Source organism: Caloenas nicobarica, chromosome 7 (genome assembly GCF_036013445.1).
Source record: "Caloenas nicobarica isolate bCalNic1 chromosome 7, bCalNic1.hap1, whole genome shotgun sequence".
NCBI lineage: Eukaryota > Metazoa > Chordata > Aves > Columbiformes > Columbidae > Caloenas > Caloenas nicobarica.
The window spans coordinates 1095483-1117362 of record NC_088251.1 but is presented as its reverse complement, the minus strand read 5'-3'; the positions used below and the strand labels follow the sequence as shown (position 1 = coordinate 1117362).

Below are 21880 nucleotides of genomic sequence, written 5' to 3'. Positions count from 1 at the left end.
GGGAAGGCAAATCAACTGCTGATAAAACAGCCGCAAACAAATTGCTGTGTGGATTCCGGCACTCAAACACGGAGCAGCTGGACATGGAGCAGCACGCTTGGGAAACAATGCTTAGCAGACCGGGAATTTATTTGTTCTTATGATTTCTAGGGAAATCACATCAGCCCCTCTTCCAGTTCTGCTTTTTTCTCTTTCTATTTCTCTAGTCATAGGGTAAAGGGTTTTTATTATTATTAGAATGTTGATTCTTTTATAGTTTTCTTTATCACGTTGGTTTAAGAAGTAGTCAAGATCTTTCATTTATGTATATGCATACGCACACATGCATGAGGAACAAGAAAACATGTTTACCTAGCTTTACAAACATTAATACAAATATATAAATGTCAATTGGCAGATTTAAACAAACCGTTGCACAAGCAAAATTCAGCAGAGGATTTTCCCACAGCTGACGCTGAAGAAACAGAATAGGAGAGAGAACCCGACGCACACTCACACAGCTCCGGTTTGAGGCCATATGGCGTAATTGCTGTTGTGCCGGCTGCTCTTTGCTCTTTGAGAACTGAAGCCTGGCTCAGAGCCCAGAGCAGGAACGTACCGGTGCGGGAGGCTCTTGTGCACAGACAGCCGCTCTCGCTCCTGTTTGACTTGATGCATCTTCTGTGTGGAGACGCTCTGCGCTGCCAACGCCCGAGGCAACCTCTGTTTTACCTCCTGTGAAAAGCTCCCTCACACCATCCCAACAGGAAAGGTGAAGCCCCAGAGAGGGACTTGGGTGCTGGAGCTTTTGCTCCAAATACAGCATCACCGGCGCAGCACATGGAGGGGAACTGCAGCACGCAGTTCATTCACATGGGAAATACACTTCCACAACAGTTTGGACAGTCAGCACACATAAAATAAGATGGGGATAAAAAAGTCAAAATAAAATAACAAAAGGAAGTCCTGAAAGGCACTGTGCACATCAGAAGTCATTTATTTTTATAGCTATAGTTGAACATCGTGACCATTTTCCTGAAGTATAACTGCAAGGGAAAACTAATCCAAGGCTGAGCGTCCCCCCGGAGCTCGGAGGTCCCCGGGTGACAACAGGGCTGAGCACGCTCCCCAGGCTGGGGCTGCTGTGTTGGGGAGAGCCCGAGCCCCCCAAAAAACGAGTTGGGGGGAGCCCATGCCGCTGCTCATGGACCTGCTCTGCTCCAGAAGAGGACATCCCGCAGAGCACCCTGAGCATGCCACGCAGCATTCCGCCAAGCATCCCACACAGCATCCCCTGAGCATCCCACAGAGCATCCCACACACCATCCCCTGAACATCCCGCACGCACATCATTCTGCTGAGCACCCCACAGAGCATCCCCTGAGCATCCTGCACAGCATCCCCTGAGCATCCTGCACAGCATCCCCTGAGCATCCCGCATATCATTCTGTCAAGCATCCCACAGAGCATCCCCTGAGCATCCTGCAGCCCAGCGCTGGGACTTCTTAGGTCCAACCCAAACTATTCTACGATTCTATGATTTTATGATTACAGATATCTCTTCAGCACAGGCTGGGAAAGGACAGCCAGCAAGACGCATGTTCAGCCTCCACTGGCAACTGGTGCACATTTTTGCTCAGGTTTACACTTTTCTCATGAATTAACCTTTTTTCCTCCCCTCTGTAACTTAAGTGCATAAATTAAACTGCAGCCTGACAATTATTTCTAACATATTTCTAACATAATCATGCTGCCTTTTTTTGCCCGTAAACTTAGCAGTGTAATTACTAACACTGTGTTCCCACACTTGCCGTAATGCTGCCGAAGGATGCGCTGGAGACAGGAGGATAAAGATGTCTGATTAAAGAGACTTCTCAGGGGCTCCATGGCAGGTAGAGAGACATGAATAATTCACAGTATGAAAAGTAAAGGTGAAGTTGCAAAACTACCTTGGGTATGTCACAGGGGATGTAGGTGTATGATCAAAAATATCTTATTAAAAGAAGAATGAGAGAGGAAGAGGGAAGATAGATTCATGCCACAAGAAGCAATGGACAAGAGACAATAAACATTTGTTTTGCAAAGGTGTCTGGAGGCCAAACCTTCATTAACTTGAAAATAAGTTTAAAATGTTTCAAGAATTGGATTTATTTCAAGTCCACACATCTCAAAACTCAGGTTTTTATTATCCTACCAGTATCTCTGCAGGTCAGTTCTCTCCCTCCCCATAACCTTACTGCTTTCATTTTTTGAGATTTGCCCAAAACCCGTATCTGGCTGATTCACAATTCCTCCCCTGTTGGTTCTTGCTCAAGCCCAGGGTGGGATTTCAGTACTGGCTACATCAGCCAGGTCTGTGGCCCCCTCCCAAAGATGCGGATCCCACCTCCAGCCCATCAGCACCGTTTCAGGGCACCAGATCCTGCTCCTCCTGCACACCGGATTTCACTCTTTCATTAGGGTCTGTTTTCTGCCCTGACCACTTTCGCTGTGCTCTGCCAGACGCTCCATCTCCCCTCTTAGCACATCTCCTTGAGCAGTGCTTTCTTCCTTCTGCAGCCATCTCCTCCCATTCACCCCTTTATTTTTCTGGAGATTCACACAGGGAACAGCAGAATAACAAGGACAAATGCTCTATATGCTGTACCATGCCGCGGGCTGTATGCCTGGTGCAGAGTTCAAGGACAAACTCATTTTGCTGTTGGACTTTTCAGGCACACAGCCAATGCTGCCCAATAGATGCTATTTGCCACTACCCTGAAAATAGTTTCTTTCTTTAAAAAAAAAAAAAAAAAAAAAAAGAAAAGGTGAAAAAAAACTATGCTGGCGTATTCCTTCAGACACAGTGCAGGGAGGGCAGCGTAAAATTCCACCTCCCAGACTGGCTCCATGCACTCATGTCCCATGGAGCTGCACCACAGGAGCATCACTATGAGCAACCCTACAAGCATCCCTGCGAGCATCCCTATGAGCATCCCTACGAGCATCCCTACGAGCATCGCTGCCTGCAGAGCAGCACCAGCTCCCACCAATGCCAGGCACAGCACAGGGCCTCCATCCATTCACTTCCTCCCTCCCCGAGCACAAGGCAGCTGCTACCACATGCCCATCAACTGGGTATTTCCATCTACTTTTGCATTTCCGCCTCGTTCGAGCCTCTGTACCATTTCTCAGCCTCTCCCTCCAGCTGTTTTTGCAGCTCTGCGAGGCTGGACCAGGCTAAGCCAGGCTCTGAGTCAAAGAACTTCTCTGATTCTTGCTGACCTTCCTTCCTCTGCTCTTCACATGTGATTCTTTTTAAATATCAAGCTCAAGATCTCGGCCCTGACCTTCAAGGCACTTAATGGTCTGAGCTCTGCATATCTGGGAAATGATGCTGAGCTCTGCGAGGGTGGTGGTTACAGCTTCGCCTCTCTTGCATCTACTGTAATGCAAACAAGTCGGATTTGTAGTTGAGACTGGACTCTTCCACCTTCCAATATAAAAATAAATGCTTACTAGAAGCCAGGGCCATGGCAAAATTCACTCCTCCTGCTGCAGAAACACAGAAAAATTTATTAGTTTTGTCTTCAGAGAAGGGCGGATTTTGTGTTGTCATGAGAAAAATCCAGCTGTGCCAAGCCCCACTGAACATCCAATTTTCTCTTTAGAAACAAAGCCAAAGAAAGGCTTATCTATTATTGCAAAATGAAAGCATGCCTGTCATGCCACAGAAAGTCTGTGTGCTGGCTTAACACTGCCACTGCATGTCCTGGCAGCAAAACATGGTGGCACGGGCTTGTATATGTACGTTAGACACCTAGTATGTAGATATATAGGTGTATATATATGTACATCTACATACTAGACGTAAGATTCATGGCTTAACACGTTGGTATTCCAGTTGTCTGTCCCAGTCCTCTCTCGGAAACAACTGCCTCTGTGTTTCAGTGCTCCTGGGCTGGAGACACTCAATGAACACATTTTTCAAGGTCCAGAGCTTTTAAACTATAACAAAACCAAACCAAACTTGGAGGACGGCATCTTCTTCAACCATCTTTCCACCGTACCTGCCCACCTGGTGTTCAGAGCAGGCTGCTGAGCTTGAACTTGCCACCCTGGCACGAGAAGGTCCCAGCGCCAGGGCCAGCTCAGCCCCAGTCCCCACCGCCCGCTGCCTGGGGGAGCTGGTGACCCCCAGGACTTTGTTAGGTTCCCAGTGTTTCCAACAGCATCCTAAAGGGCACATTTGCTTTTTTTTCTGTAGCACTTTGAGGCTGATGCACAAAACCACTTTTATTACTGTCTTTTGCTCTTAATTATGATTCTTACTTTGATTGTTTTCGCACTGCAGGTAACGACAGTTTGCAGCAACCTTTGGAAGAGAGTATGATCTCCTCAAAAACATTAAAGAAAAATCCATGCTATACTCGAGTGAAACCACCGTTTTTCTCTTCAATGTAGTTATCAGCAAATCAAAGATGACAAAAGTGGGAAGAAGGTGGTATTTCATAGTTTCAAGAGAAAGCTGGAATCAAAAATATAATGTTTGTCTTATTTACATTACTTGCATGCATATAAATACATTGCTCTTCCAAACTGATGGCCTCCCAACTGTACAGCCACTTGATATAGGCAACACTGACCAAATATCACGTTGGCCTCACCATCAGAAGTTATCTAGTCATCAAAAGGCTTTATACAGTCAAATCCTTATTCAGCATAAGAGATAAAATCAGGAGTCTTTGTGTCAAGTCTGCCAAGAAGAAGACTATGAAATATGTTTGATACAAAATATATTAGAAACCACTATTTCAGTTTTCAACAAGCTTCAGATCAGTCGATCCTAGCACAAATCTTCACCTTTCTGTCCTTGCATTCTTTGAACCGTTTTAATATTTCCTCCATCTCACTTGCTCCTGCCAGGAGAGCAAGTCAAGGCAATGCTTGGAGACTTTAAGGAGGAGTATGATGGTCTTCAAGCACAGTAACTGTACAAGCGATGAAAGAAGTAGGTCTAAACCAAAAGCAAACCAAACCAGACAAGAAACTTCCACCTAAAGTGTGTCAAAAGAGACATATATGAACTTTCCTTCAGTTTTAAGGTGTCTACATCATCAAATTTTCAGGAATTCCCAGACAGAGCTGGAATACTCAGCAACATCAATTCAATCAGGGGATCTTGTTCAGGACAGGTACGGACTGACCTGCTGCAAAGGGAACCTCCAGCTCTGCTGATGGATCTGCCTGCCACAGCTGACCAAAAATACTTTCTGAAACTTTTATCTCAGCCATGGGCAGAGCTGGTGACCCTGAGGTACCCACGAAGGAAACAGCTTAGCTGGACGAGGGAGAGCTTCTATACCAAAAACCTGTACATGAACAAACACAGCACAAGTACCTTCATCTTTAACTCTTCAACACCTCCACAGCCGCTCTCATCTCTAGGTGTGAAGGGTCAGATAAATCACGCCTGAACTGATACCTAGTAATTCCTGACAAACGCCAGGTTTTCCCATGAAACACGCGTGGGAAGGTGCGTTGAGGGGCTGGCTGGCACCCCCTCCCCACGGCAGAGGGACAACCTGTCCAGCCCCATCGAAGCATCTCTGCCCATTAACCCAGCTCCCAACTTCACGACAAGAGCATCATAAGAGGGATTTCACATTATGAGGAAAGATGTTACCAATTTCCTATCAAAATCTGATTGCTTTTTGATGGAGATTTGCAAAGCGTACACGTGGATCTAAATCGAGCCACAAAACTTCCTCCAGCCTTTGGGAACAGCATTGCCCCTCCTCACACAACAACACACAGACATTTCCATGATGAGGAATAAACCGGTTTTACCACACGGTACAGCACAAAGCATCCTCGGAGGCTCCAGCCAACGAGGCTTCATGGAGAAACCACCCAAAAGATAATCACGTTGCCACTGTAACGCTCACGAATTCCACCGGCAGGGGAAGTGAAAAGCCCAAGGACTTTTCAGAAACGTGCCTTTTGTTTTATCAAATGCGAAGCTACTGCCAATCGCCAGACTGAGCCAACAGGATCTCAAACACTTGGAATACGCTTGTAATTAGCTAAAGCGAACGTCATAAAAAATTTGATCCAATTTTTTTAAGGGCCCCCCATCTCCATGTAGTATGGAACATGTGGTTTGGTTGGAAGAAAGCCCATCTACAACATATGCTCCAGAGATATGACCAGTATATGGAAACATAAACCCACCTGTTAGTGTCTGATCCATCAGGTTGGCTGCCACGAGCGTCACCGCTGGTGACAGAGCCGTGACCCGGGTCACTTGTGTCGGCATCAAAGGACCCACGTGAGCATCCAGTCTGGAGGCAGAACCTGCAGGCAAACCACAAGAAAACCTCTTTTTTTCCTCAAGTAAATAAAAATGCCTTTAAAAACTCACTTTTTTTCCCAGCTGTATTTCTCAGAACGCTCCCTTCACCTCCCCATACCCGTTTGCATGGTTAAAGCAACAGGATTTGTGTTTAGCTGAATCACTGGTCTCATCTGGCCGTGACGTCCCTTGATTCTCAGCAAATACACACCAGTGGCAATATTAAATTAATAAAAACATGGCCCTCAAAATAAGAATTTGCAAGGATATATTAATGCTTTCAGAGCAGATTACAGCAAGATCAGTTTTCTTATTTAAGACTAAATAACACACCTCCAGTTTCTACTGTTACTCATCACAAACTCTTTGTGTCTCACTCCAGCCATGGGAAATTATTTTGCCGATAATTTAAACCAGCAGCTTTATCCAAGGGAATCACAGTCTGCTCAGAAAAATCACAAAACAGAAAAATCACTAAATTGCTCCCATACATTATTCATGATAGAGTACTAATCCAGGTCTGCTGCTAAAACTATGCTAATTAAACCAGTTTACTTAATCCTTGAGAATCCCTGGCTATTGTTGAATTTGAGGCCAAACCTTGAGCATCAGTTTCCCATTAGCTGTACATTTAGACACAGAACCTTTTTTCAGAAATGGAAAGACCCAAACCACCTCATCTCATTGCAGACGTGAATTCGGGTGTCCCACCAGCTGTCTGCACACCCAGTTTAGAAGCCACCACTTCAAATCGGAGCTGGCGGTGGGGACAGAGCCCTCGCCTAAGGCAGACCTGGCAATAAATCATATTTCCCAAGCACGATCCAAGCTGCACAATTTACTGCCCTTTTGTTTCACTGACTATTCGTGAGCTGTCAAACCCTTCTCATCCCAAGTTGCCTGCATTTTGCAGTAATAAGGTCATTTCTGAAACCTTCACTACTATAAAAACTCACTCGCACGCTATAAACCTCTTCATTGATTTTCGTTTCTCCGATTCCAGGTACCAAAGCAGACCAATCGTAACTCTCACCAACACAGGGCGCTGGTCGTTTTTCGGACTGCAACTATAACAATATTTTATTATTAAAAAGGTCACTTTTCCTTCCTTGAATAGAGTCTTGGGTGTGGTGTGGGCTGCGACCCCGCCGGCGGGTGCCACCTCCTCAGCGACCAGCAGAGCCGGGGCAGAGGGACCTTCCCCTCGGGCAGCCACAGATGTTCGATGCACCTGCCACAGGCACTTGAAAAGGCACGACACCTTCAAAAGGGGGGTATTTTTAGTATTTCCCCTTCCCCGCCCCCCCCATTAAGTCAGGGTAAGAGAAATTCCTGCGCGACACGATCAGCAGCACGATACAGCAATTACCCTGCAAGGTACGATAAATTTGATCTGTATTTCCTTTGAAGAAAGAACGATAAATAAAGCATTTACAGAAGAGGAACAGGTCAGTGTGATGTTTGTTGTGCTCCCTACAGCACAATAACGTAAGGGGAAGCGCTCATAACTTGACCATCTCTAACAAGACACTGAACCATTTTCCAGCTTGAGCTGACGTTCGGACCTCAGGCAACGACAGTTTCTTTTTTCTGCTTCTGTCAAAGCCCCTGGCAAAACTATTAACTTTGATGAGCTCTCTGGATACAAAGAAACGCTGAGGAACCATCAATTCCAGCACTGGAGTCCAAGATGCCTCCAATTATACGGAGCAATCCCTGCAAGAGCAGACTCACAACAGCCCCTCTGGTTTTACGGAGATGCCCAGCTGGACAAACACACAAATGGACTGAAATTCTGCTTTCTATATCCTTGGAGACCATCTCTTCAGCTAGGATTTCCATCTGCAACTTACCTGTACACTACTACACAATTAATTCCATTCATAATCTTTTACAGAACAAGAGTTGCTTTGTTTTCTTTGGCTTTTCCAATTAATTTTAATGACAACAAAGAAAGATACTTTCATCCTATTGCTTTCAGAGTCATCACATACAAAATAAAATCGTATTTCATCATCTCGTCTCGGTGAGGTACGTGCACATGAATGTCTTGTTGTCTACAACAACATACCTGGAAAAGGCTATGCACCTACCCTGAATTTAACCAAAATGACCGTCTTTAAAGATAACAACAAATCCAAATACATTAAGGTATGCACATGAATTTCAGTGTACAAGCAATCCTCTACACCTAAAACTGGAATAATTTTCATAACATGCTTAATTATCTCCCTATAGTAAGACATACATCACTTGAGATGAGCTCTGCTTATTTCGTTACCGCGGTGGATGCTGCATGTTGAAACATGACTTCCCATTATATAATTTCAGCTGCTTCTCTACGTTGATTTATTATCACATCCAGGAACAATAAAATTATCAGTGCATCTTTGGATGTGATGGAAGCAATTAGCTCACAGCTTCCATGCCTATTGGAGTCAAGCATATACATATACATATATATACATATATATGTATACACACATGCAGATCAAGTTCAACTGCTTAGTTTAATTACATTTGATGCTCACCAAATAAGCTTGAATGATTTAAGGCAATCTTAACCTTTAAGGAATAAATATTTATGCTTTCTAGTTCTTTGTGCTCATAAAAAGCAGTATTTGCAACTGATGGATTTGGAATACAAATAAACTCTGAGGATTGAGTCTAATGCCATGACGCGATATCACCCTTCAGTCTGAACTGAACACAACCCGGGCTGCAATAACACCTAAACACGAACTGTAAAGAACCAAACACCCACCCACACGCACTCTGAGCATTTTATTATGAAGTTTAGGCAAATTTGACTATAAAACAATACTGAGGAGGGGGAGGATGAAAGTGATGTTTTCTAGGAAGTTTCTGATTATTGCTAGAGCCAAGGAGCCCTGACTGGCATTTTGAGAACATCTGTCCATTTTTAAGATTATTTCGAGCACAGACGCATTTTACTGTCACTTACAAACACAAGCACCCTACGTCTCAATGAGGACACTCCAAGGACAAAGGAGGACAAAAGCACATGAGTGGAAGGTTCAGAAATCTGAAGATCCTCTTGCGAGTGATGACGCTGCCCTGATTTGCATCCCTGAGGAGCGGATGCTGATTCGCACCCCTGATGATGGGCACAGCGCGCAGGGCTGGGTGTCAGAGGCTCGGCTGCCTCCCCTCCAGCAGAAACCACTATTGCCAGCCATGCACCACCAGTCAATTAAATTAGATAGCAGATTATTCCAAGAACAGACAACTAACTTTTCCACCTTCGTTATTTCCAGCAAACAGTATTTAAAGCCTATATCTTTTTTTACCCCATACCATACTGCTGTTTCCAGCTCCCTCCTCTACTTGCTCGTGGCCACAACAGACCTCAGGAGAGGGAGCAGATCTATGACTGATGCTCATGACCCGGTTGAAAGGGTCAGGACAGATTTTTAGGGCCAAACTGTTCTTTATGAACGTTCTCTCCGTGCCTCCACAGACCCCTGGGTTCTCATCGCTCCATTACACACCACTGGACGTTAACGACTCGCTTTAAGGGGAGTCACGACGCCCACGGGCAAAATAACATGACAACCAGCAGCTGGCGGCGGCAGCGGAACTCTCCTGCTGTTAAATTCTAATTCTTACCTTTCCCAAATAAACCATGGCACTTCCAACATCGTTATGTTAAAGCTATTCTTGTTCAGGTTAGCAGTTCAGCAAGGGTTTAAACCTAATTTTCCTCGCTGTGATTCAAGGAGTCTTTAACAGCACTGTGCTCAAAAGAACAGAGGCCACATCGTTTATTTTAACATATTCATATGGAAAATATCCATAGCATGGGCCTAATCTTACAAGTCAGCACTAGTCTCTTTGTGGAGCTTTATGGGCACAGAATCAAAGCTTTTCTTCCGGCAACTCACTGGCCTCTTGCAAAGCCACTCTTTATGCCATGCAACAAAAGATCTTAATGCGTTACTGAACACTGTCGTTTGTAAGATTGCCTCACAAATGGCCCAACCTGCGCTGCCATCCCATTCAGCCCTGAAAAAAGCACCGAGGTTCTCATTCCAAAACCAGCATGGTTTTCATATGCCTAAAAATATCCCTATTCCGTTAATCTTTTCCCACCTTTTATGACATACTTCATATTTGCCTGTAGTTACCTACTTGTTTCAAAAACATGAAAAACACATTTCATTGAAGCAGTCTTTCTGTACCAGTTGGATTAGATGGTTAAAGAGTAATATAAACCAGAGGCATTTTTAAGAACATTAGTCCCGTTTCACCTGAAATAATCCAGCCAGGAATAGGTCTTAAAAACCTGGTGTAAAGCCCAAGAATGTAACTTTCAAAAGTGCGCCCATGACCAAAGAGCAGAAAAGCCATTAACGGTATTATTTTGTTGACTTTTAAGTCGCTGATGCAACAGCGAAAATCCCACCCTCAATAAGCGGCTCAGCAGGTACTCCAATATATGCTGATTTCTAAGTCAAATGTGAGAAGCAATTCTTCTTTTTTTACATCCAAATTGAAATGTAATGAGAAGGTATTAACAAAGGGTATTAAATATTCAGTGGCCTGGCTCTGCTGGGGAAAGGCTTTACCTGGCACTTCCAGAGGGACCCGCAAGGCGATGCTGATGTTGGGCAGGTTTGTGGTTTGTCATTTTCCTACCATTATTAAAAATTCCAATTCTGCATGGAAAAATTAAACAAAATCCAACCAACTCCTAAAGCAGGAGACAACCTATAAATATGATATAAAATGCTAATACTGAATCTGAACACTCTAAAGAGCTTTCCTCCCAGCAGCAGATATAGCTGCTTTTTCCCTTTATGGTGAGTACCTACAGAAAGCAACAGCTTTGGGAGCAGAGCACATTACTCACAAACTTGCCATCAGCTCCTTATTCGTTATTGAGAATAACCCTGAATATGTAGAAACTTGTGCAGCGGGTGAACACAGGGCTGTAAAACCCATTTCAGAGACAAGAGGAGAAATTCCGGCACTGAGCACATCAAACCCTCCCTTGTCTGCCAAGGGTCAGAATTTTATTCAAAATTTTCCTGGCTTCTGTGCATTTTTAAGACTAAAATCTGCATTCAGCAAAGGATGGAGCACCTATTAGTAATCTAATGGGATATAACATCAAATTAAGAGAAAGCACAACAAAGCAAAGAAACAACCCTTGCACACATCTGAGAAACAGCCACAAATGTACCAGGGGTGCTGCAAATGGGTAACTGCTGTTGGCTGCATGGAGAGCCCTGGTTTGGAAGGGTTAATTCACAAATATGAAACAAAAATGTGTATCTGTAAGAACAATAAATTTAAGCAAAGGTCCAGCTCCCAGCCACAGCCAACAGTAAATGCTGTGGGAAGAGTGCAGGAATGGAGCAAGGATACAGTGACAGGGAAAAGGTGTCAGAAAAAAGCACAGAGATAGCATAATATTTCAATAGGACACTCTTCCAACCATTCAAATATCCATGGCTCAAAGAACTGAACAAACCCAAACAGGCTTTTCTTTGTCCACTAATGTCCCCAGTAACTCTTTTGCACCCATCAAGATAAAACCACACAGCGGCTTTTGCATTGACAAGACTCTTTAAGAAGGAGTTCCAAATACTCTACACCTTGTTTAACACCTGATGTCTCCATGTCTTTGTGAGAGGGTGACACTCACACATCCCACATCTCCCCTGACCTTACAGAGCTCTGTCCATCCCCTCCCACCCTGCCCTTCGTCCCTGGTCCAGCCGAAGGGCACGAGGATGCTCAGCTGTTCATCTGTTCCTCTGGCCCTGCCCTGAACACCGTGCAGCCAAAAGGTCACCAGCAAATGGGATCAAGATCATTTTTACATATATATATATATATATATATATATATATATATATGTCTCATTCAAAAGTAATCAAATCATTGTAACACTTAAAAATTGCAAAACTGGTTTAAAGAAAAGCATTAAACTGTGAAGGAATCACACCCAAATTCCTGGGAACTGCTGGAAGGAACAGCAAATAAGCAGATGAGCAATACGGTGATCCCTAACGAGCACGTCTATATTGCAGGGCAGGCACGTCCAGCCCCGTCCCGTCCCTGGCAGGTGCTGCCCTGCTGTGTGGACACAGCCGTTGCAACCAGACACCGTGACGCACGGACACCGTGACACACGGACACTGTGACACACGGACACCGTGACAGGTAAGAGGGAAAGGTGCCTTTGCCCAACACGGTGTCCACATCACCTCGTCACTGCGGTGCTGACCAGATTTACAAACCGCTCCTGGCTGTCTGAGGCACTGAGCCTGAGAGGGATTTGCTGGCGGGCACTACACGCAGCCCTGTCCAACTTGAGAAATGCCTGCAATAGGCGGCTGCTGCCGCAGGTTTGCAGCCAACTACGGGGAATGAAAATCCAATGCACGATGCTGCAGGGAAACCACAGCTTGCTTATAAAAACCTTTGACGGCATTTCACATATAACTCATTTCTGTTGTCTCTCTAACGTCTCCTGTGGGATTCGGACTTGAATTGAGTGAAAGAAGCAGGGGTAAAGTTCAAAATCTTGAAAAAATAAGATAATAAGCTAAAGACTGTGTAACCAGGATTGAGCAGGTCGGGCCAGATGCAGCAGCAGGAGCCGGCCAAACCCAGCCCAGCAGCGAGGTGCAGTCCATCTGCTGCCAGAGAGGCTGGGAGCCCACGGCAGGACGGTTCCGTAACAAGGAAACAGAATAAATCTGTGTCTGGTCCAATTCTTTCATTACTGAAACACTACTTTGGAGCTGTGTGCCCATTCCCAGCCCCAGGGACGCTCACCCATGTGAATGGCATTGTCACCAGCTCTGCCAGGACAAGGTGACAGCGACACCTGTCACCCTGTTTTCCCCGTGGGGACCCCCCGTTGCTCATCTTGGTCTGGCCAAACTGTTGTCAGTGACAGGGAGGATTAGTTTGTAAAAATTCCTGAAACATAACCACGCAGTTTACTATTGCAAAGTGGAATGCAATGAAATTAGTAATTTCAATTGCTGTGTCTAATAGCCAGTAACAGAGTCAGACACAGAAACACATCAATTTATTTTTATTATTGCTGTTATCATTTTATGACCCCAGAAGCTAGTGAAGATCAGGGCCCAGGGACTTGCTTCCTTCAGAAGCAACATCCATCATGATTAGGTAATTTGGGGCGATACTGCTTATTTGCGAAGGCTGAAAGAAGTCTCTCTGCTTGAACAAAGGAGGAATTGAACAGTAACAAAAAAAATATCGATTTTTGCAAGCCATGCAGACTCCTCCAGCCACATTCAGCCCCTCGGCTCTGCTTCTACCTCCTCAAGGTCACCCCACACTTTTCCTCAAGGCTATTTGCAGTCGGCTGAACCCCGGGCTGCCTAGAAGCCACCTCTGCTGAATTCTCTTCCCTTGCTCTTCTTTGAAAGGCCCAGGTACGCTCATTAAAACATATTCAGCACTTTCTGAATCTGATTATCCTCTTCCTTTTGCTTCAGAGTGCAAAACGTGTCGTGTTTTTTGAGCAGAGGCTCCGTCCCTGGTCTGTTAAGGTGCTGCGGGGGAATCCTTGCAAGAAAAGTCCCAAGCTCAGCGGCACAGACACTGCCCGGCTGCTAAAAGCTTTGTCGAAGGCTGCCCTGCCCTCCCTCCCACCCCCAGCTTAAACCAGTAAAAGGATCAGAGTCTCACTGGAGCCTGGTGGAGCAAACCCTGCCTGTCCCCACCTCCAGCACCCTGCAGTATATTGCAATGATACATAGCAATTGCTATGTAGGAATGCACAGAGGACACAGCCATCAAAATTCAGAAGATGGGAGGGAAAATAGCAATCACTGTTTGGAATTTTCCCTGGTATCTACCAGGAAAGTAGTTACACGGGGTAATGGTGATTTACCGTGCGTACCTGCGTGCGACTGCTGAGCGCTCCCTCACCCGGAATGTCCTGATGGCCCCGTGACTTAGAATCACAGAAGGACTTGTGTTGGAGAGACCTCCCCAGTGCCCCCCTGCCATGGGCAGGGGCATCTGCACCAGCTCAGGTTGCTCAGAGCCCCGTCCAGCCTGGCCTGGGATGTCTGCAGGGATGGTTCAGCCACCACCTCTCTGGCCAACCTGGGCCAGGCTCTCACCACCCTCAGGGTCGTAACAGGCCCTGCTAAAAAGTCTGTCCTCATCTTCCTTAACAGCCCCTTTAAATACCGAAGGGACACAATACGGACTCCCCAGAGCCTTCTCTTCTGCCGGCTTTACTGCTCAGTGGGAAACCAGAGAGAAACCGTGGCAAAATTAACAATGAGATGCAAGCAGGATTTGTTCACTCGCTTACAGAGAAGGACAGGCCATGTATGAACAGCATTTACAATGGGAGTTTATAAAGCACATTTTCCCCAAACCCCATGTAAGGCACAGACCTTCCTCCCCAGTTACCGGGTGAGATGGTGCTGGATTCACCCTCATTTTTCCCTCCTCCTCATGCGATAGAAGCGTACGGTGCCTGATCTGCAACCAGATTTCTCTTGTTCCAGTGAACGGGGCTGAACTGGAAGCCAAAGCCAAACCAAACATTTACTGGTTCATAACTAACGCAGAACGGGAGGGCTGGTGGTGAGGAGAAACCCCTGGGAAGGCGGTTGGCACAGCAGGGACCTCTCTGAGCACGGACCATAAAACTGCCTCAATATGGTCTGGTTTGCAGCAGCAGATGTGTACAGCTCCGCCATTAAGAGGGACAGCCCTGACCCAGCTGTACGGCCCACGGACCGCTTGTGTAGGCTGGGAGGAAAATGGAGAAGGATTCTATAAATCACAACTTGTATAGTCCCCTATCCAAATAGAAACAACACTTTAAATTTTGGCAGCATCATTGGTTTTGGCAGAACCACCCTGATTGCTTTGCAGTTTATAGTCCGGGTTTCCCGTGGTTTTATTTTTGTTTGAGTTTTCCTGGTTTTAAATTTAAAAAAAAAAAAAGAAATTCCTATTGAAGATCTATTTTGCTACTGTTCTGGAAAGTAGCAAAAATAACATATTCAACGACCTGGGATGGAAAACGGAAGAACGGCAATGAGATGAGGTTGGAGAGTGACACCAGAATGAATGTATGGTTAGAAAGGAAAAACTCTCAGCCCGTTACGGGAGCACCTGGCACAGACACAAGGGACTCGGGGGCATCCCAGCAATAAGCATTAGCTGGCTTAGGAATCTTGACACAGAATTTTTTTTTTTTTTAGTTAAAAATGGATAGCGTAAAAGCTTAGTCACCTCATTACTATTCCACCAGATTAGTAAATTGCCCCATAAGGAGGTCAGAGAATTAGTATAGAATTTCCAGTCTTTGGTTAAATGAAAAATAGTAGCATGACACATGTAACTAGAGACAGACAGACAGACAGATATACATATCCACGTGTGCATGTATAACCCTATAGCTGAAAGGCAATATGGAAAACTATCACCAGTCTTTTCTAAAGGATACACTCATTTTTCCACCTTTACACCAGAATTCAGTTAATATGGCATCATGAATACTTGTTTAATTAATATGGAAGAAAGAAATTCCAGCTACTCAATTACAGTTGTTTGCCTTGGAACAGGTTTCGAAGGTAACTGTGGCAGCAAAGCCCCAGCAGCATCCCCAAAACCCCTGTGCGCCGCATCCCTCCCTCCCCAACCCGACTTCCAGCCTACGGAGCTCTGGTACAGACACATATACAGAGCTTTGAACAGAAGTACGACGGCTGCACCGAGGACCCAGCTGCCAACAGCGCCAGCCCAAAGCCCTTCATCCCTCCACGTCACTAACGAGCTGTTCACTGATGAGCTTCCATCACCTGGAGCTGCCCCAGCACGGCTCCAGGCTCCTTCACCTGCCTCCTGCAGAAACCAAGTTTTCCATCGTACCTTCTTGTTCAGGGGAGATTTCCCCAAACATACCCATGTTGCACCACAAATACATCTGAAATTACAAGTAGCTTTTGTACGAATCTGAAAAGTTGGCTTTTCATGGACCGAACAGACAGTTCAGGAACAGCAGGGAGGAGGAGGGATGCTCCAAGTGCTCAGACTGAAAGACGACGACAGCAAAACCTCATCTTTTCATAAGCACCCGAGTATCCACAAGGAAGGGAAGTGCTCTGAATGTCAAAAAAGCTTCTCTTGAAGGTTGCACTTGTTTAAATACCATGACGCGTAAACCCATAGGAAAGCAGCCCTCGTTGGGTCAGAGCGTTGCAGACGGAGGTAATTGCCTATTTCCTTGCACACTCACCGGCCAACAGACACAGCAATCAGGGACAAGCGATCCCCTCCCACGGCCGCCGAATTATCTCGCTTTGGGAAAGCCTTGTTTTATCGTCCTTTATCGCCAAGGGTCCATCTCCTGACAGAACAGGCCCCATGTTTGGAAAATATTTACATTTCATTACGACCATGCTCTGTTACACTTGTGAGAGCCAGGCTGCCAAGTGACTCCTGCATAAGAAACAGATCATTGGAAAATATTTTCCTCTACGTCTTGCATGTAATGAGAGAATTTCAGGGATCACGTCCACGCAGCTGTGCCCCGAGCAACGGGAGAGGCACATGGGGAATTTTCATGATAATCTGCATAGAAAATGCTTGTGGTGCCTGAAAAAGGTGCTTGAGAAGATAGATTCAGCTCTCAAAGTACAGTTAAAGTAGAGAAAATAAGTATCTGTTTGTTTTGAATGAGAACATCCTTACTCAGGATGAGCACAAATGTGTACATTTATTATGTGGCTCACAAAACAAACAATATTTCTTTTTGTTTAGTTCCTACAACTCACTCCTCTGACCGCAGCACATTTCAACTGGGGAACCCACCCAAGTCCTCCACCGCCGGCCAACGGCCAGAGAGCAGTTCTAACACACTGTGATTCCTCCCTGCACTCCACAAGAAAGCTCAATAATCTTTTTCATATTTGGATTTTCCAGGGAAGTGGTTGGGGAGGGTCTTTGGTTGGCAAGTCCCAGAATTCACCCAACGGAGACCTGGGCACCTGTACAGGTGATCCATTGACAGGATGGTGACCTTCCAGGGTCCCTGATAAGTCTTCAGCCTTCATAAAATCGGAACAGAATCTCATACCAGTCATTCTCTCCATCCTTTTATAGAGTTGAAGTACTCCAGCACAATAAAAAAAGCAGCCGGCCCTTGTCTTCCCTTGGCAAACCGACCCACGGCATCATTGCGGTTAAAATAAAGATTGACTTTCCACCCTTAAGTCCTCCTACACACTAACTTAGATTTCCTTGAAAGACTTAATTTCCCATGGGATTTTGAGCCAGGACTATCATATCCGATTTCATCTGACTTGCGGACAAGCTTCTCATGATACAATCTCCCTTAGACATAAATTTACAACATAGACTAAGGTTTAAGGACCTGCATTTTCGGACACATCTAGAAAAGAGACAGAGTCTTTGACCTTCCTTTCCCTCTAGCTCTTTCTTTTGGGAAAAGGATATTTTAAAAAATGGGAAAACATTGGCTCATAATATGGCTTGACACAAGTTTCTGTGCTTTTTATCAGTCATGATCCAATCCTTGCGTATAAATTTCTCATAAATCTTAATGGTTCGATGTTTATATGCAAAATAAAACTGTAGATACAAGCCTCCCCAAACTGCTTCCCATTTTACACTGTTTTGTGCAGACTGGGCTGACATCAACACGAGCAAGCACTCAGACTGAAGTTATCACTTCTTAAAGATCTGCCTGAAGAAACAAATCAGCAACAGAAAGCAAATGAAACGAGGGACCTGCTAAGGTGCCAAAAAAGGATTAAAAGAAAGGGATCCTTCTTGAGCCAAACCAACCCGAGTGCCACCAGCCTACCGGAGTGGTTCGCTTCTGACTGTCTGCCAGTACACAAACAAGAGCTGTTCTGGGCTAGAAACACTTTTTCTCATGAAATTTTAAAGGAACCAGAACATTGCCCCAGATCTAGATCGGCTGGGAGACGTGGGCAACAGCTACAGTTTTCTCCTCCAAAAATGCATTTTAAAAAGATGCAAAACATGTGCTTAAAATGATGCATATTATAGTTCATTAAAGAGAAATTAGGGATTCTAAGAAAACAGATTTGTTTGGCTCCTTTTCTTTCTCACCAGCTTCCTTTGTTTTGGGTGATTCTCTGGTCTGGCTAAGCACAGAAATCAGAACACGGCCCATTCTGTGTGTCTGGGAATCTGACTCAGTGTTTGTTTTCTTCAAGAAATAAATACACAAAATTTACCAGAAATACAATATGATGAGGTGCTAAGAGAAACATATAATTTTTAAAAACCAACATTGGTGAGTTTCTGGTTTAAATATTTTTATTTGCAATGATCCCTTGCTTCCTTAAAGATTTAAAAAAAAAAAATTATGTCAAATAATTGGCAAGCTGTGTGTCACTATCAGTTTCAGATAATTAATGTATTCTGGACCAGAGCCAAATCCCAATAATTTGGCAATTACTTCTATAGAGCCCAGTTAAGAGCATACAGCGCTCTCCTCCCGCACCTTCCTTACTGCCTTGCTTTAAACGTGAGTCTTAATCTAGAGCTTTTGGTAAAACAAACCCAGGAGGCTCCCAGACAGAGGCTTCCACCTCAGGATGCTCTTCAGCCTCATGCACTCATGGGTTTGGTACCATTTATTCCTCCTACACCTCCTCTTTTTAGAACATTTGCTAGTTCTGCACAAGCCAGGTTGGGGCTCAGGAGACTATGAGAAGTTCCAGAATCTCAGTCTGGGTTCCCATTTCCAAGGTCCTGGCGTTGCATTTCCTCCCGTACCCAACAGCAGGTCCTCCACTCCTGCTTTGTACAAGCCCTTATCCCACAAGAGCCGCTGAAAGCACGTTTTGAGCAGCAGCAAGCTGAAGCTGTGTCCCGGCTCTGGTGTGTGCCAGGGGAACAAGTGCTGGGGCTCCGCTGGGACCCCCAGACCTGTCGTGGCACAAAACCATGACTTGTGTCCTTAACTTCATCCTACATCCCTGGTCCTTTACAAAGGAAGGACGGAGGTGACTGTCTTCATATCCAAGAACAGACTAGAAAAATGGTCAGACTGCCCCACATGGTTGCAAATTATGATACGGCTCTGCAAAGTGTAATTTTCATTCACTAGGATTTTAACAGGACAACTAACTTTTAAGGACAAAGGGAAAACATGATTTAATCTCATTTCATGCAAGTGGATATTTACAAGACACAAATCATAAAGGCAACATGGCTACGAATGTTAGACCGCAATCCGTGCTAGACTGATGTTGTTTTAAATTACTTCACTTCTACAAAAGCTTACCCCATTTCAAAATGATCTGTATTGATATCAAGTATATATTGCAAATACACGCACAAAAATAATAATTTGAGGAAAGGAGAGCAAACTCTGGTGCTTCACTTTTGTCATGAGACGTACGTAGCCTCACTCCATATTTGTTCCTACTACAAAAACTCTTATGGCTTTGCCTTTGCCCTTCCATTGAAGGTGGGAAAGGCAAAAGTCATCACACATGTCCAGCTGCAAATGCAAAGTCTCGTGCCCTCCACAGCACAAGCACCAACTGCACTTTTGTTTCTACAGGATCATTTTAAACTTTCATTTCAGCACACATTGGCACAGCCACTTTGGGAACGAGTAAGCAATGAGGAAAATCGCTCATTGGAGTGGGAACTGAAGATGTGCAGATAGAAAGTCAGCAAATATTCCTGTGAATCTGCAGCGTAAGTACTAAGTGTCAATGAGCATGTTCTGCCAACGAGCCAAGCTGAGGTGAGATTTTTCTATCTACTTTCTCTTCTTTTAACAATCTGGATTTTTGCAATTTCCAACAGATGAGCAGAGAAACAAGTCCAGTCAAAGTGGCTTCAAAACGAAAGTGAAATCAAAACTACTCAAAATCCCGTAAAAGCTAAAGTATCTCATTTAGCCTTTTCCAATAATTGTGTACTGGATTATGGATGCTTGGAAATACCATGGGTTAAAAAAACCAACCGAAACCCGTGTGTCTGACCCGAGGGAGGGAGCAGCCCTGGCTGTGCACGCTCCTGCATCACCAGCCAGCTGGTTTTAACAGGCATGAAATACCCCCAAAAGAAAAAGCCGGTACCAATCTCCCCACTCCCCTCTCCGCCATGCTTTTGCCATTCAGCAGGCACTAATTGCAGGCACTTACAACCCTGAGTGCTTTTCCAAAGTCTTGTGGCCACATTTGGCAAAGCTGAAGCTTCCCCATTGAAAAGATTTCTCGGAGGAATTATTTTTAGATGGGGTTTTTAGCTTCCTCATTTCTTGCCTTTTGGGGAGAAATGGTTCTTCAAGTCCATACACCCACCCCGAGACATTCCTTGCCCAGAATCCCTCCTCTGACACCTCCGTTACACACCTGTGATCTCCGGCTCGAATGATTCCATTTGTGCACAACACCAGCTATCTTCTGTCGCTGGCGTTCAATTGAAAAAAAAAAAAAAAAGTCCAAATTTAAATGAGAGCTCCGTGACCAGCAAAAATTAACACAAACCATTTCCCAACTTCTAATGAGATTTCTCATCACGACAGCCTTAAAAGCAAGAATCATCATAATGGTATTAAAAATGACATCTTTAATAACAGAAATAACCAGACTATTAAACACCACTTTAAGCCGAATAGTTAGAAGAGCAAATTATGTGAATCCCCAAAGTCTCAGCTGATGTCCCCATGAACCGCTCAGCTGTCCGGACCCGTTACCCCAATGCCTGAGCCACTTTGCTCGGGGTTACATCCCACACCCTTACAAGGCTGAAAATACAAATCCTGCCCAGAAGTGTCTTCTCACCCTTTTTCTTTTTAAAAGATGAATCATACAACCCAGAAGATTCTGAGCCATCAAACACTGATTCCCTACCTGAAGTCATAAAACTGGAATTCCCCATCTCTAATGTTCCAGGTTTTTCTGCAGTTTAACGGGCCGGGCGGTCACAGAAGGGAACCAAGAGACACCCTAAGATTTCAGCCCCGGGAAAGATCTTGATCTGTTTAGTAACACAGATCTTCAGCACCATTTACAGCGAGCTTCCTAACAGCTGCATACACCAAGTGTGAAATTAGATCCCCTGCTTTTGCTCTCATTAATTAACTGGCGGAATCCATCTCAGTAATCACAGAGCGTACGACACCCGGGGCTGGAGCGCCAGCTCTCCCCCTTCCCAGGCTTCCTCCTCCTCCTCCTCACCAACAAACCCCCAAGACCCCCCGCCACCACCCGGGGCTGCCCTGCCATCAACTGAGCCACCTTGCCACATTAAACCAGAGATGCGGCCAGGCTGGACCGGGCTCTGAGCAACCCGGGCTGGTGGCAAGTGTCCCTGCTCATGGCAGTGGCTTGGAACTGCACGAGCTTTAAGGTCCCTTCCAACCCAAACCATTCTGTGATTCTGTGTGTTCCTTCTTTCAAAAGCGTTAGAAGCAAGTATACTTTTCCACCTAATTGTGCCTACTTTGATAATTGGGAGGCAATTCCAAAGAAGAAATGAAGAAAGAGAGAGGGAGAAGGAGAAAGAGAGAGGGAG

General features: G+C 45.0%; 1 protein-coding gene across 1 annotated transcript in view; it reads right to left on the bottom strand.

Moving 5' to 3' along the window:
• The window catches only part of TCERG1L (transcription elongation regulator 1 like), a 75687-nt gene that overhangs the window by 24287 nt on the left and 29520 nt on the right, over nucleotides 1-21880 (bottom strand). The window contains exon 5 of the mRNA XM_065639349.1: nucleotides 6193-6315. Coding sequence (XP_065495421.1) covers nucleotides 6193-6315 — 123 coding nt within the window. The remainder of the gene's footprint in view (nucleotides 1-6192; nucleotides 6316-21880) is intronic.